This window comes from Lemur catta, chromosome 8 (assembly GCF_020740605.2).
Source record: "Lemur catta isolate mLemCat1 chromosome 8, mLemCat1.pri, whole genome shotgun sequence".
NCBI classification, from domain to species: domain Eukaryota; kingdom Metazoa; phylum Chordata; class Mammalia; order Primates; family Lemuridae; genus Lemur; species Lemur catta.
In genome coordinates, this window is record NC_059135.1 from 16924850 (window position 1) to 16936983 (window position 12134).

A 12134-nucleotide genomic window follows, 5' to 3' on the forward strand; every position below is an offset into this window, starting at 1 on the left:
GACTGAGGGGCGTGAGGAGAGTCGTTTGCGAAGAGCCTTCTCTATCGCCGCCCTAAAGTCGCCCAAAGGACCTAGAGCTGCAGAAGAGATGCAGTTCAGACTTTGGGAAGAACTGCCCTGCAAGTCAGTAACGCGCAGCCCTAGCCGGAGGCCTCAGGGAGGCCTGGTACCTTGGTACCTACCTCCATCCCAGAGGGTCTGGGCCATGGAGGGCGCGTTCTGCCCCGAGGCCCGGTGCGCCCAGCCTGGCTCAGGCTCGAAAGAAAGAAAGAAAGCGCGGAGTCAGCCTGGCCTGCGGCTGGCGCGGGATGTGCGCCTCAGCACTTTCTGTTGTAATCCCCGCGGGCTGGGGCCAGATCGGCGGCAGTGGGAAAGGCCTCAGCTCCCCAGGGAGACCAGAGCAGGCTGCAGCCTGCCTGCTGACTCAGCTCCCCCATCCTAGCTGGAGAGGGTGCGGGGCGTGGGGCGAGGCCTGGGTATAAAGCCCCGCACGCCCAGCCCGCGCGCAGCCTCTCCGTTTTCCTTGCGTGCCACGCTCACCCACCTGGTGAGTACCCGGTGCCGGGCGGGGGAGGGCGAGCTGAGGGTCAGCCCATGGCAGCCTGGGTAGAAAGCCAGGTCGGGTCCAGGCCCCGGGTCCTTCACCCCCTACCCGGGTTGGGCAGGCTTTGGCTCGAAAGGGGCCTCTCAGACGTTAAGCGTGTGGTCTCGCCCTTCCTGTCCCCAGCGGCATGAGCAGCGCACCCGCACCGGGCCCAGCGCCCGCCTGTCTCACGCTCTGGGATGAGGAGGACTTCCAGGGCCGTCGCTGTCGGCTGCTGAGCGACTCTGCGAACGTCTGCGAGCGGGGAGCCCTGCGCAGGGTGCGCTCGGTCAAGGTGGAAAGTGGCGTGTGAGTGGTCTCTTGGCCGCGGCTGGGCTAGGTTGAGCGACAGTGGGCTTGCTCAGCCCAATTTAGAGCCTGAGATCTCAGCTCCCAGCCCTGTGAGCCCTGAGACAGAACCTCCAACATGGGAAACCCCTCTGCCTCTCCCAAACTTCCCACCTATAGCAAAGACGAATCATGGAAAAGAATGTAGCCTGCAGAGCTAAGGAGACAAAGGCGAGAAGAGACCCCTGTGGGTCCCCATGGGACCCCTAAAGGGATTTCCCGTGTAGTTATGTCCTTCCCAAAGTTTTTCTCTGTGTGAAGTTAGAAGGCTCTACAATTTGCTTAACAACAACAAAAAAAAGCCAAACCCCTCCCACTGGCCCCAGCCTGGTATCCTAGAGCCCAGCCTGTAGCCCTGAGGAGACCTGAGGTCCCCACAGCTGCTATAGCAGGCAGGTGGTCCCAGATGCTTCCCTTTGCAGGCTCCTAAATCCTTGAGGTAGGAGCCACTTGTTAGGTGATCTTCAGGTGGTCTTTGTAACCTAGAAAATTCTTTCCAACTTAGGGCCCCTGAGCAGAAAGCCTGAGCACCTCAGACCCAGGATAGCAGTAGGTTTGGGGTGTTTAGCCACTAGAGGGCCTGGATTGCCATGCAATGGGTGTGTCAGGGAAGGGCCTGAGGTTGGAGAAAAAGATTGTGTTTCTCAGTCTTTTCAAACACAGCAAACAAAGAGGGAGGGAGAGGGAGTGAGCCTTGGGGCAGACAGATACTTCCCAGCTTTCTCTTTTTCCAGCTGGGTGGCCTTTGAGTATCCCGACTTCCAGGGACAGCAGTTCATTCTAGAGAAGGGGGACTATCCTCGCTGGAGTGCCTGGAGTGGCAGCAGTGGCCACAACAGCAACCAGCTGCTGTCTTTCCGGCCAGTGCTCTGTGCGGTGAGCAGCCTCCTCTTCCTCCTCCTCTGCCTCCTAGCTCCAGGCCCTGGCCCCACCACCATGCCCTGGAAAGGCCCCCCAGCCACTCCATGGGGTCAGTAACAAACTCCTAGGAAGGTGGTGGTGGCATTACCTCCCAGAACCAGGGGGTCTCCGAAAGTTGGGATTGTGGGTACAGGGCAGGAACCCTGGGAATCAGCACCACGGACAGCGCCAAACCTGTGCCACTCCTGCGTGCCCACCAGCCACTCAAATCCAGTCGTCCACACGTGTGAGTGAGCACCTCTGTCATTACACAGCCCTGTGAGGTCAGGGCAACTGCTATTAGCCCCATATGCAGGTGTTGTAATGGGATTCAGAAGGACAAAGTAGCTTGTCTGGGGTCACAAGGGTTAACACAGATGAGACTAGAACTCAGTCCAAGGAGCATGGCTGAGAAAGTGTCAGTCTCAGTGTGTGTTTGTGTGTTATGTGGGGTGAGTTGGTAATGAATTAAATGAATCAATGTGGAGGGGAGAATCTCTCGTTCCATTTGTGCTGACTTAGGTACTTGGGCTGGGGGTTGGAGGGCAAAGGAGCCAGTCCAGCCCAGCTTCTCCATTCCAAGGAGCTGGGGAAGGCTTCAGAAGGAAGTCCCTGGGACTAGGAAGACAAGATGCAACCAATACTGATGCCCTGACATGTCTATTCTGATTTTGCCATGCAGTACCCCTTAGCTGGGTCCTACCCTGTGAGAGGCTGTGCCCAGGGTACTGGGCAGGAGATTGGGTAGTCATTGAGGCCCTTAAGGAAACCATCTTGGTTAATGGGCCAGATTTCTCTAAGGGCCTCTAATTTTCCTCCTACAAATCAGGCCCACGTCAAAAGATGCCCTCTAGCCCTGTCCTGAAAGGGTGGCTGGAACCCCCTAGTCTCACTACCTCAGCCCAAAGCCATGGGAGGGTCTGGGTAGTGGAGACTCTGAGAATTTCAGCTTCTCAGACTGCCAGGGATTTGATGGGGCGAATTCTGGGAGTGCATGTGGGGCTTAAGTGGCTGTACAGCTTGTGTTAGGCAGTGGGACAGGGGAAGTGAGGCTGAGTATGTATCCATTAACACCCCTTTGGAGGGCCTGACCTCTCCACCCTCACCTTCCTGTGCCTCAGAACCACAGTGACAGCCGTGTGACACTGTTTGAGGGTGACAACTTCCAGGGCTGCAAGTTTGAACTCAGTGATGACTACCCATCCCTGCCTTCCATGGGCTGGGCCAGCAAGGATGTGGGTTCCCTCAAAGTCAGCTCTGGAGCGTGAGTCTTGGGATTGGAACAGGGGTGATGAGAAGAGTGGGCAAAGTAGTGGGGACCAAGGAGGAGCGTGGAGAGAAATGATGGAGGGGTGCTAAGGGACATGGTGAAGAGAGATACTGGGGACTTGGAGGCCAGGGGAAGTGAGATGATGGAGAAAGACTGGGGGGGAGAAAGGGAGGAGGTGATAGAAGGGGAGGCAGGGGGACAATTTGGGGATAGAGGAAAGGATTGAAAACATGGGTAAGGGGGCTATGAAGGGTGGGAATAGGAGACAAGATAAGGAGGGTGACAGGAAGACTGGGAGCAGTAGGCAGGGCAGAGAGATACCCACAGAGGAAAAGTTGAAGTAATGGTTTTGGAGCTGGGATTGGGTGGTGAGAAAAGGGGCCACTAATGAGGACATAGGTGCCGGTGGGGACAGAGCCTACTCATCACCCCTGTGCCCTTGCTGGCCTAGGTGGGTGGCCTACCAGTACCCAGGCTACCGAGGCTACCAGTATGTGTTGGAGCGGGACCGGCACAGCGGGGAGTTCCGCACCTACAGCGAGTTTGGCACGCAGGCCCACACAGGACAGCTGCAGTCCATTCGGAGAGTCCAGCACTAGGTTCCACGGCCCCAGACACCTCCCCTGAGAACCCTCAATAAAGGCTCCTGAACATGCCTGCCCTTCTTGCCTCCTTGGTGTCTTGCTTTGTGATCTCCGTCCTCATCCTTCTGAGGGACCCTCTCTGCCAGCCTGACCCTCCCCTCAGGCTCCAGGACCCTTGACTATCAAGCAAAAACTGGCTTAGGATATATGTAGGTGGGCTCTGGTGTGGCTGGGAGGAAACTGCTGGTAAGAATCTTGGGGATCCTAGAGGCAGAGGAGACAGGAGGGTCACTTGAGCACAGGAATTCGAGGTCACAGAGAGCTATGATTGCGCCACTGTACTCCAGCCTGGGTGACAGAGAGAGACCCCGAAAAATCTTGTGGATCCTGTTAAATACCACCAGTCTCACACTTCTTGGTAAAGGCCCTCTCCTTGGTAAAGGGCCACCAACATGGGCCAGAGGTACTGCTAGCCCTGATTGCACCTTTGCCATCCTCTAGGTGGGTGGACGCCCCCACAGCAGGGCTCTATCTGGATTTCAATCTCCACACACCCTCTGGACCAGGTACCATAATGCAGGGCAAAACTTTTTTTTTAAAGCCAAATTTAGCAGTGGGGTTGTATACCAGCTTTAGTGACACTAATGTTAATAAGTTCTGATAACCCACTACCACTGGAACAGCCAAAACTTCTTTAACCCTAGGCAGAAGCTTTGTTGTGTTCCTCTCTAACCCCCAGAGCATTTTTAGCATTTATCTTCCCCCTGGTTCCCTACCCAGCCAGGGAAGCCTGTGAGCCTCTTTGAATAGGCCCCTTTCCTCCATTCCCAAGAGGGACATTGGTGGGAAGTCCCACTGCCTCCCAGGGCCTTCCAAGGGGGAGACTTCCTCTCTCTGAGCCCAGCGCCTTTGCCTGAATAATAATCCCTTGAGTGGTGTACAAAGCATTGTCATACCCCTACTCTCTGCTGCTCCAAACACACCCGTCTTCACTCTTCCTCTCTCTCCCTACTTTTCAGAGGACTGGTGAGCTGTAGAAGCCACCTCTCAGCCACTGACAGAGTGAGCCTGGATTCTGAGGCAGGTGGCAGAGGCCCACAGCCATGGTGGGGCTGAGTATGGTAGCAGCGATCAGAGCCCCTGGCATTTGTGTAGTTTTTCCCAGTTTCCTCTTTGGCCTAGTTACTGATACCCCTACTCTTATATAGGTGGATCCTCCCAAGGCCCTTGAGACCCCCCACCCTGTCTGTCCTTCAGGAGTTCTTGTGTTTTCAAGCCCCCAATGGACATATCAGTGTGGAAGCATGGCCTAGATCATTGCCCTAGCCCAGGCAAGGCAGGGCAATGTTGGAGAACAGTCAGACTTGGACCTGGGAAGTCCCCAGGGGTCCAGCTGTGCAAAGCCAGGCAGCTGTTCCTTTGGGAAGAGCCCTGGGCCATACATCAGAATACCTGGGACCAAATCACAGCATCCCTGAGCCTCAATTCTCTCACCTGTAGATTGGAGCTATTGATTCCTGCCTTGTCTGTCTCACAGGGTTATTGGGAAGATTCAGTGAGAAACTTCTGAAACTGTTTGTGGTGTTATGGAAAAGTATTGGGACAGTCAATGTAGGGCCCTCCTTCTCCTCTCTCCTCCCTTTCTCCTCCCACCCAATCTCCCCCCATGGACCTTAGGGTTGGGTCGGGGACCAATGGATGGAGTTCTAGGTGGGGTATGAATTCTATTTCACACTTAAATGAGCTCTAGAGCCCATGGGGTCTGTTGCATTTGATCCTAATACCCTCAGTTTCTCGTCTACTTTACCAGTGATCAAACTGGGGCTCTGAGGAGAAGCCTTTATGAGGTCACCCACTTAATTGTTGACAAAGCCAGGATTTGAACCCAGGGCTCCTGGCCCCAAAGCCAGGCTAAGTGGAGGCTGGCCAGAGCTGTGGCTAAAAGCTCAAGCCTCAGCAGAGCCTTCTGTGGGCCCCAGAGGTTCTGTAACTTCCCTGAAAGTCACACAACTAGGAAGTGAGGGAGCCAGATGTTGAACCTAGAACCAAGACAGACTGACTTCAGAGCCCATAGCCCATCTCCCCACCTTCTGCTTTGGAGAGCAGGCAAGGGACAAAGGGAGATCTGGTGTCTGCCCTTGGCTGAGCTGCCCTCCCTTCAGGAGGATCTCTGGTCACTGGGAAGAGTTGGCAAGATGGCTTCAGCAACTAGAAATGTGACCCTGACAAGGGCATGGGTGTCTGGGTCTCAGTTTCCCCATCTGTACAAGGAAGTCGAGGACAGTCATTGTCAGCATGAACCTTTTAGGTTTTCCTAGACCTAGGGGCCAGGTTCTGCTGCCACACCCATCCGCAGCTGGGGAGTGGGCATCACCAGCCAGTTTGGGCCTGAATGATTTCACCTTCCCATCCTTCCATTCTGGGAAGGCTGCCATGGGACCATGACCAGCACGCAGCTGGGTAGTAGGGAGATGAAGGGGAAACTGCCAAGGACTCTCCCACTGGCCTCCCTGGCAGCACTGGCAGCAGGAGGGGATGGAGAAGGTCAAGAACCAGGTGGGGTGGGGGACTCCTCCTACCCCATGCAAACATTTCTTTGTGCCTCATCCCTTCAGCAACCGAGTTCTCGGTAAGGCTGGGGCACAAAGCCTGCGCTGTCCACCCTTGGCCAGCTCAGAGCTGGGATGTCTGGGTACATCCCCTCTCAGAGTACCTGTCCCTTCTGCCTCAGCCTCCTGCTGAGAGCATTAATTGGGTGAATTTCAATGCCTCCCAGCTCTCCCAGTTCTTACCTCCTACTCCTTGTTTTCTGTTGATAGCACCTTGGAGTAGCAGGAAGAGAAATGAGGATGATTAGGATTTGGCCCCACACTTAAGCCCTCCCCTCCTGCGGAGCCCTGAATTTGGTCTCCAGGGAATATCCCAACCTCTTGTCTTTGCTCCCACCAGGTTCCATGTCCACATCCTGAAGCTCCCAGCTCTGTGCCTCTAGGGTCCTCTGGGGAATGCCCATCCTCCCCCCACCCACGACTCTGCCTCCCACATCCTGCCCCCCACCGCTGCTCCTTGCTCCTTCGCACCCTCCACCAGCAAAGATGAACACTCCAGCAGTTACAGCAAATGAGGGTGGACAGGGCCCTGCAGACCCCCAGGAGTAGGATTTTCCAGCCATCCTCTATCAGGTACCCCAGGACCAGAGACCTTGCAGGAGACTTGCCCGTTCCCAGGCCTCCTCAACCCCTGGGCTCAAGCAGTGAGACAGCAAGACCTTGGGAATAGAGTCCTGACAGCAGCCACCAGGTGCTGGCCCAGGGCCTCATTTTCAGCTAGCATCCCTCCTTAGGCTGCCTCTTCAGAGCCAGGAAGTCCCACAGGTACCCAGAGACTCTAGGCCACCTTGGGACATCAACATCTTTGCATGAGTAATGAAAAGGTGCACCTTTCTTGGAGTGGATTTCAGCCTTGTATGGTACACAGTCCTGTCTTAACCCTTTTCCCTGGCTCAGGGAGAGCCAGGACAGGAGTGCTTGTGAGGCTGGGTGGCAGACTGGGATCATAGGGATGGGGAAGGACAGGCAGGATAGACGGAGGGGAAGTGGAAGTGGCCACCAGGAAAAGCCAGGACAGACTCTCAATGTCCTCAGAGCATGGCAGCTGGCCGGGCCACTACTAACCTGTGGAGACTGAATGAGTGACAAAAGGAGTGGAGGGAGAGGGAGAAGGAGAGAGGAAGCTGGTGGGGAGGGAGATGGGAGTAGGAGAGAAAAGAGGCTGAGACTAGGCATAAGGAGAAACCTAGAAAGGGGTGGGGAGGCCAGAAGAGGGGGGCCACCCTAGAAAAGTTGCCGGGGGTGATGCCCCAGCACCCCGCCTGAGGCTTGGGGGCTGTAGAAAGGCAGGAAGCAGGAGATTCGGGTCTCTAGGGACGAGCAGAGAGTGGGAGAAGGGGAGGAGGGAGAAGGCGCGATGCGGGGTGGGGGTGGGCAGAGATAAAGGGAGCAACGGCTGCAGGGCCCGGAGCGCAGCGACAGGAGAGAGGGAGGGAAGCGGAAATTTAAAAGTGAAGATGCAGATAACGCAGCCTAGAGACGGCAACCCGGGTGGGGGTGGGGTGGGGGGAAGAAGGGGAGGAGAGTGAGCGGCAAGGGGAGCCGAAGCGGACGGAAAGGGCTCTGGGGAGGAGGCTGGGGCCGCTGGGGTCCGAGGTGGGGCCGGGTACACCCGCCCTGTCACTGTTTGCAGAGAGTCAGGGAGGCGGAAAAGAAACAAGCTCCGGCCCCCATCCGAGCGCTCGGCCCGGGCCCATCCCCCGCGCGTCTCCCCGGCTGCGGGGCGCGGGGGGCTGCTGGGTGCGCTTGGCTGTGGCGCGGCGCGTTGGAGACTTTATTGCGATGGGACGATAAGAGGGGCGGGGGCGGGGTCCCGGAGGCCGAGGCGGCCGCGCTTTAATTAAAACGGAAATTGCGGCCCCTGCCCGCGCCGGGGCCGGAGGGTTCCAAGCAGCGGGGTAGCTGGGAGCGTTGCTCCAGGACCCCCCTTCATCCCCCGCCACACCCGGACTGCCCCCTCCCGCCGGGCCCTGCCGACCGGGCGCCGTCTTCTCCTCTCTGTCACCCGCGGTCCTCTCGGGCGGGGATCGGTGCCCCGGAGCGCAAAGCCTGACGCGCCCCCCTCCCGGTCCCCCCCAACTCCCACCGCCCAGTCCCCGGCGGCGATGAGACAGAGCGGCGCCTCCCAGCCCCTGCTGATCAACATGTACCTGCCAGGTACCAGGGACCAGCGGGGGCTGGAGGCACCAGGACCTGGGGCGGGAAGTCTGGCTCGGGCATGGCAAAGGGGTGCTGGGGTCCAAAGGAAGGGGACGCGGTCCAGAGATTTGGATTGCCGGGGAAAACTGATTACAATTTAGGGGGAACTTAAAGGCAGATAGAGAGCTCTGGGTTTCAGAGTGGATTTTAAGGGATTCGAAGTGAGCAGATTGGGGCCTGGGAGGCCAAGAGCCGGGGCTCAGGGACCTGAAAAAGCCTGGTAGGGGTAGCAGTGGTCTTAGGCGTGGTGGGGGACTCGGTGCTCGGCCTTGCGGGGAGGCTGTGGTCAGCCGGGCGTCGCCCCTGCGCTCTAGCCGCCCCTCACCTTCGTGCGCCGAGCATTCGCATCCGCCCGGCCCTCCAGGCGCCCTCCTCTTCTCTCCGATGGCTCCGCACGCTCCGGCTCGGCTGGCGCGATCCCCGCTCGGCTTTATAAGGCTCCAGCCGGCCCCTTCGGAAAGCGGATTTCCTTTTTCCTGGACGCGTTTCCTGACTTGGGCGCTATCGAGGGGCTCCGTGAGGCGCGCGCCGGGGCCGGACTCCGGGAGGAGGAGCCGGGTGGCCCGGGCCCCCAGCCTCGCGCCTGGGGACCCTGGCACCCCCTTCGAGCCTTGGCCCCGGGCCCTTTCGGTCAAATCCATAACTTCCGCCTGGGTCCGCCTGACCGTGTTCTTCTGCTGCCGCAGATCCTGTTGGAGACAGCCTCTTCAAGGAAGGGAAGAGCCCGGGCTGGGGGCCGCTGAGCCCTGCGGTGCAGAAAGGTGAGCAGGCGGTCGCACTGGGCAGGCGGAGGTGAGGGCAGTGGATGGGGTCCGGGGCACAGATCCTAATAAGATGGGCACCACCACCACCCGGGCAGAAAATGGGAGTGATATGCAGCCCCGGTTCTGGGAAGCGTAGGGTCCTGGCCTGATTGTGGGGAGGCCCTGGGGAGACATTCACTTGGCTTTGGGCTACTGCATCTCCCGAGTCCCAGGGCTGAACTTGCAGTCCAAGGCAGAGGGAGAGGATCCCATCCCTTTTTCTGCAGCATGTGGTTTTCCAGGCTTTGGGGCCGAGGCTGAGGTGCTTGGCGTCCTTTCCCTGCGGGCAATAGGAACGCAAGTACGCGCCACCCGGCAAGAGGACCCAGAAAATTACTCCCTAGCCACGCGAGGCTGCCCGACTACTAGACCCGATATAGTGCCTTCTGCTGCACCCTCCTGCGCTGGCCAACTCTGCCGGCCAAGTCTGCGCAGCGATTATAGTTTATTCCCAGGTTCACCGCCCGGTGCTGGAGGGTCGCTGAATTACTCTCTTAGAGGCTGGCCCTCCAGGCAACGCCTCCTCACAGCCCCACCAGTGGGTACCCTAGATCTTACCAAGTTACAGTAACCACAAAAGAAAAAAAAAGCGAGATCGGCAACTGCTTTATCCAGAAGGAAACAAGGAGGCCCAACAGGAACAGGTTTCCCAGCCTATGATGTCACATCCCCGTCAGCGCCAGGTGCACATTTGTACCCAAATTTTCCCTAGCTTCTGACCCAACTGAAGGGCTGGTGACCTGGAGCCATGCAGCTCCTTGCTGGGCTGGCTTGGAGAGATTGGGATTGTAATTATGGAAGAGGGTAGCTTGCGTCTGGGTTCTAAACTAGTGGTTGGAAAAGGGAGTGGGATTCACTAGGCTCGATTTGAGGCAGTAACCAGACAACTTTGAGGAAAACCTGTTTTCATCTGAAAGGGAGTGGGGGTATTTGTATCAAGATTTTTCTCTGCCTGTCTGCTTGAAGCTCCAAGACAGTGGAGAGGGAATTCTGGGGACCTCACTCTCTCACCACTCCAATATCGGAGAAAAACCTCCTTGCCGCCTCCAGCAACCCCAAAATCCGGAGGAATATCAGCCAAGGCCGGGAGGAGGCCGGAAGCCAAGCACAAAGGCTTCTCCGTCCTATCTCCCCTCCTCGGAGCTGTTCATCAGGCCCCAGGGAATCGTGGCACCTTTGCACACAGGGAATCCCGCCTGTTCCGAAAAAAGAGAAAAAAGACCGAACGCGAGCAGCGCCAGTGCAGAGCTCTGCGCACCTGAAGGCGGCTAGGATGGGGAGCCTCTGGGAGCCTGCCCCATTTCTCACGTACAGGGTGGTACTGTCCCTACTCCTGTCCGATGTGGTATGGCAAGGAAGTCAGCCGCCACCCCACCTCAGGCGGGGCCTGTCCAACTGTATGCATTTAGGGACCGGGAACTGGCTGGGCCTCATCCAGGAGTGGCCGGGGTTGTCATACTGTAGACCTGCCCCTTCCCCTCCGGATCTCTGGGCGTGGTGGTCCAGCGGTTGCTGTCTCCTGAATAAGGGTGCCCCACCGAGGTGGCAGTAGGGGCTGACACCTGGCCCTTGCTCACCTTGGATAGCCGAATGCCTAGGTGCATTCAGGTGGAGGAGGCAACGTTTCTTCCCCCTCTCCCCCTAGTTCCCACAACACCATGTGTCAAGCGGCTGCATCCTCCTCAGTGGAAGCCGAGCTTCCATTGTGCAAAAGTGCAGTAGTGGCTAGCGACGCTCTACTGATCGGTGACTCCCTGTCCGGCCGCTCCAGCTGGACGCGCCCTTTCCCTGCCCGACTCCGTTTCCCTAGTTTCAGCCTCCCCCTCCTGCCTGTGGCTGACCGTCTCCTCCCCACAGGCAGCGGGCAGATCCAGCTGTGGCAGTTTCTGCTGGAGCTGCTGGCGGACCGCGCGAACGCCGGCTGCATCGCGTGGGAGGGCGGCCACGGCGAGTTCAAGCTCACCGACCCCGACGAGGTGGCGCGGCGCTGGGGCGAGCGCAAGAGCAAACCCAACATGAACTATGACAAGCTGAGCCGCGCACTTCGCTACTACTATGACAAAAACATCATGAGCAAGGTGCACGGCAAGCGCTACGCCTATCGCTTCGACTTCCAGGGCCTGGCGCAGGCCTGCCAGCCGCCGCCTGCACACGCCCACGCCGCGGCCGCCGCCGCCGCCGCTGCAGCTGCTGCCCAGGACGGCGCGCTCTACAAGCTGCCGGCCGGCCTCGCCCCGCTGCCCTTCCCTGGCCTCTCCAAACTCAACCTCATGGCCGCCTCCGCCGGCGTAGCGCCCGCCGGCTTCTCCTACTGGCCTGGCCCGGGCCCCGCCGCCACCGCCGCCGCCGCCACCACCGCTGCGCTCTACCCCAGCCCGGGCTTGCAGCCCCCGCCCGGGCCCTTCGGCTCAGTGGCCGCCGCTTCGCACTTGGGGGGGCATTACCACTAGACGGGGCGGCCTCCCGCAGGCCAGAGCCACGCCCAGCCGGGCCACATTCCCAGGAGGAGGCCTGGCGTCTCCCCCAAACTTTACCCCAGATTTTACTCCACCTGCAGCACCCAGCCCCGGGGTAAGGGACCGGAAGCCTCCGCAATCCCCCTCTAACACTAGATTTGCCCCCGTCTCACCCTCTGATCCCTGGAGGAGTGCGATTGTCCCCACCCCTTAACTTTACCTTCCTCTAGGTCTCCAGATCCCGGAAAGGGGTTCTGGGACCTCCTCTGCCTTTTCTCCCCTCCACTGGCACCTTGGTCTGGCTCCCAAAGCCCCCTTCATTATGACCCCTCTTCTTTGAATTCCAAATCTTTTCTCACTTTTTCTCTCCTCCCCGGAACTG

The 12134-nt window shown here is 58.6% G+C and overlaps 2 protein-coding genes across 2 annotated transcripts; both read left to right on the forward strand.

The window, feature by feature from the left end:
- Positions 1–504: 504 nt before the first annotated feature.
- CRYBA2 (crystallin beta A2) lies at positions 505–3762 on the forward strand. Its single transcript, XM_045560050.1, has 5 exons — positions 505–547; positions 728–892; positions 1666–1807; positions 2953–3095; positions 3553–3762. Exons 2-5 carry the CDS (start codon positions 732–734, stop codon positions 3698–3700), a joined length of 594 nt encoding a protein of 197 aa, XP_045416006.1. The 5' UTR covers positions 505–547; positions 728–731; the 3' UTR covers positions 3701–3762.
- Positions 3763–8258: 4496 nt separating this feature from the next.
- On the forward strand, positions 8259–11746 carry FEV (FEV transcription factor, ETS family member). The gene is made up of 3 exons (XM_045560051.1): positions 8259–8451; positions 9180–9254; positions 11154–11746. Exons 1-3 carry the CDS (start codon positions 8400–8402, stop codon positions 11744–11746), a joined length of 720 nt encoding a protein of 239 aa, XP_045416007.1. The 5' UTR covers positions 8259–8399.
- The last annotated feature ends 388 nt before the right edge of the window (positions 11747–12134 follow it).

What these genes read in the sequence shown, in the direction of transcription:
- CRYBA2 (XM_045560050.1), top strand. Translation starts at nt 732, where the DNA reads ATGAGCAGCGCACCCGCACCGGGCCCAGCGCCCGCCTGTCTCACGCTC. An exon ending in GTCAAGGTGGAAAGTGGCGT is followed by an intron (nt 893 to 1,665) that starts GTGAGTGGTCTC and finishes CTCTTTTTCCAG; the next exon opens with CTGGGTGGCCTTTGAGTATC. An exon ending in CTCAAAGTCAGCTCTGGAGC is followed by an intron (nt 3,096 to 3,552) that starts GTGAGTCTTGGG and finishes TTGCTGGCCTAG; the next exon opens with GTGGGTGGCCTACCAGTACC.
- FEV (XM_045560051.1), top strand. Translation starts at nt 8,400, where the DNA reads ATGAGACAGAGCGGCGCCTCCCAGCCCCTGCTGATCAACATGTACCTG. An exon ending in GATCAACATGTACCTGCCAG is followed by an intron (nt 8,452 to 9,179) that starts GTACCAGGGACC and finishes CTGCTGCCGCAG; the next exon opens with ATCCTGTTGGAGACAGCCTC. An exon ending in GAGCCCTGCGGTGCAGAAAG is followed by an intron (nt 9,255 to 11,153) that starts GTGAGCAGGCGG and finishes TCCTCCCCACAG; the next exon opens with GCAGCGGGCAGATCCAGCTG.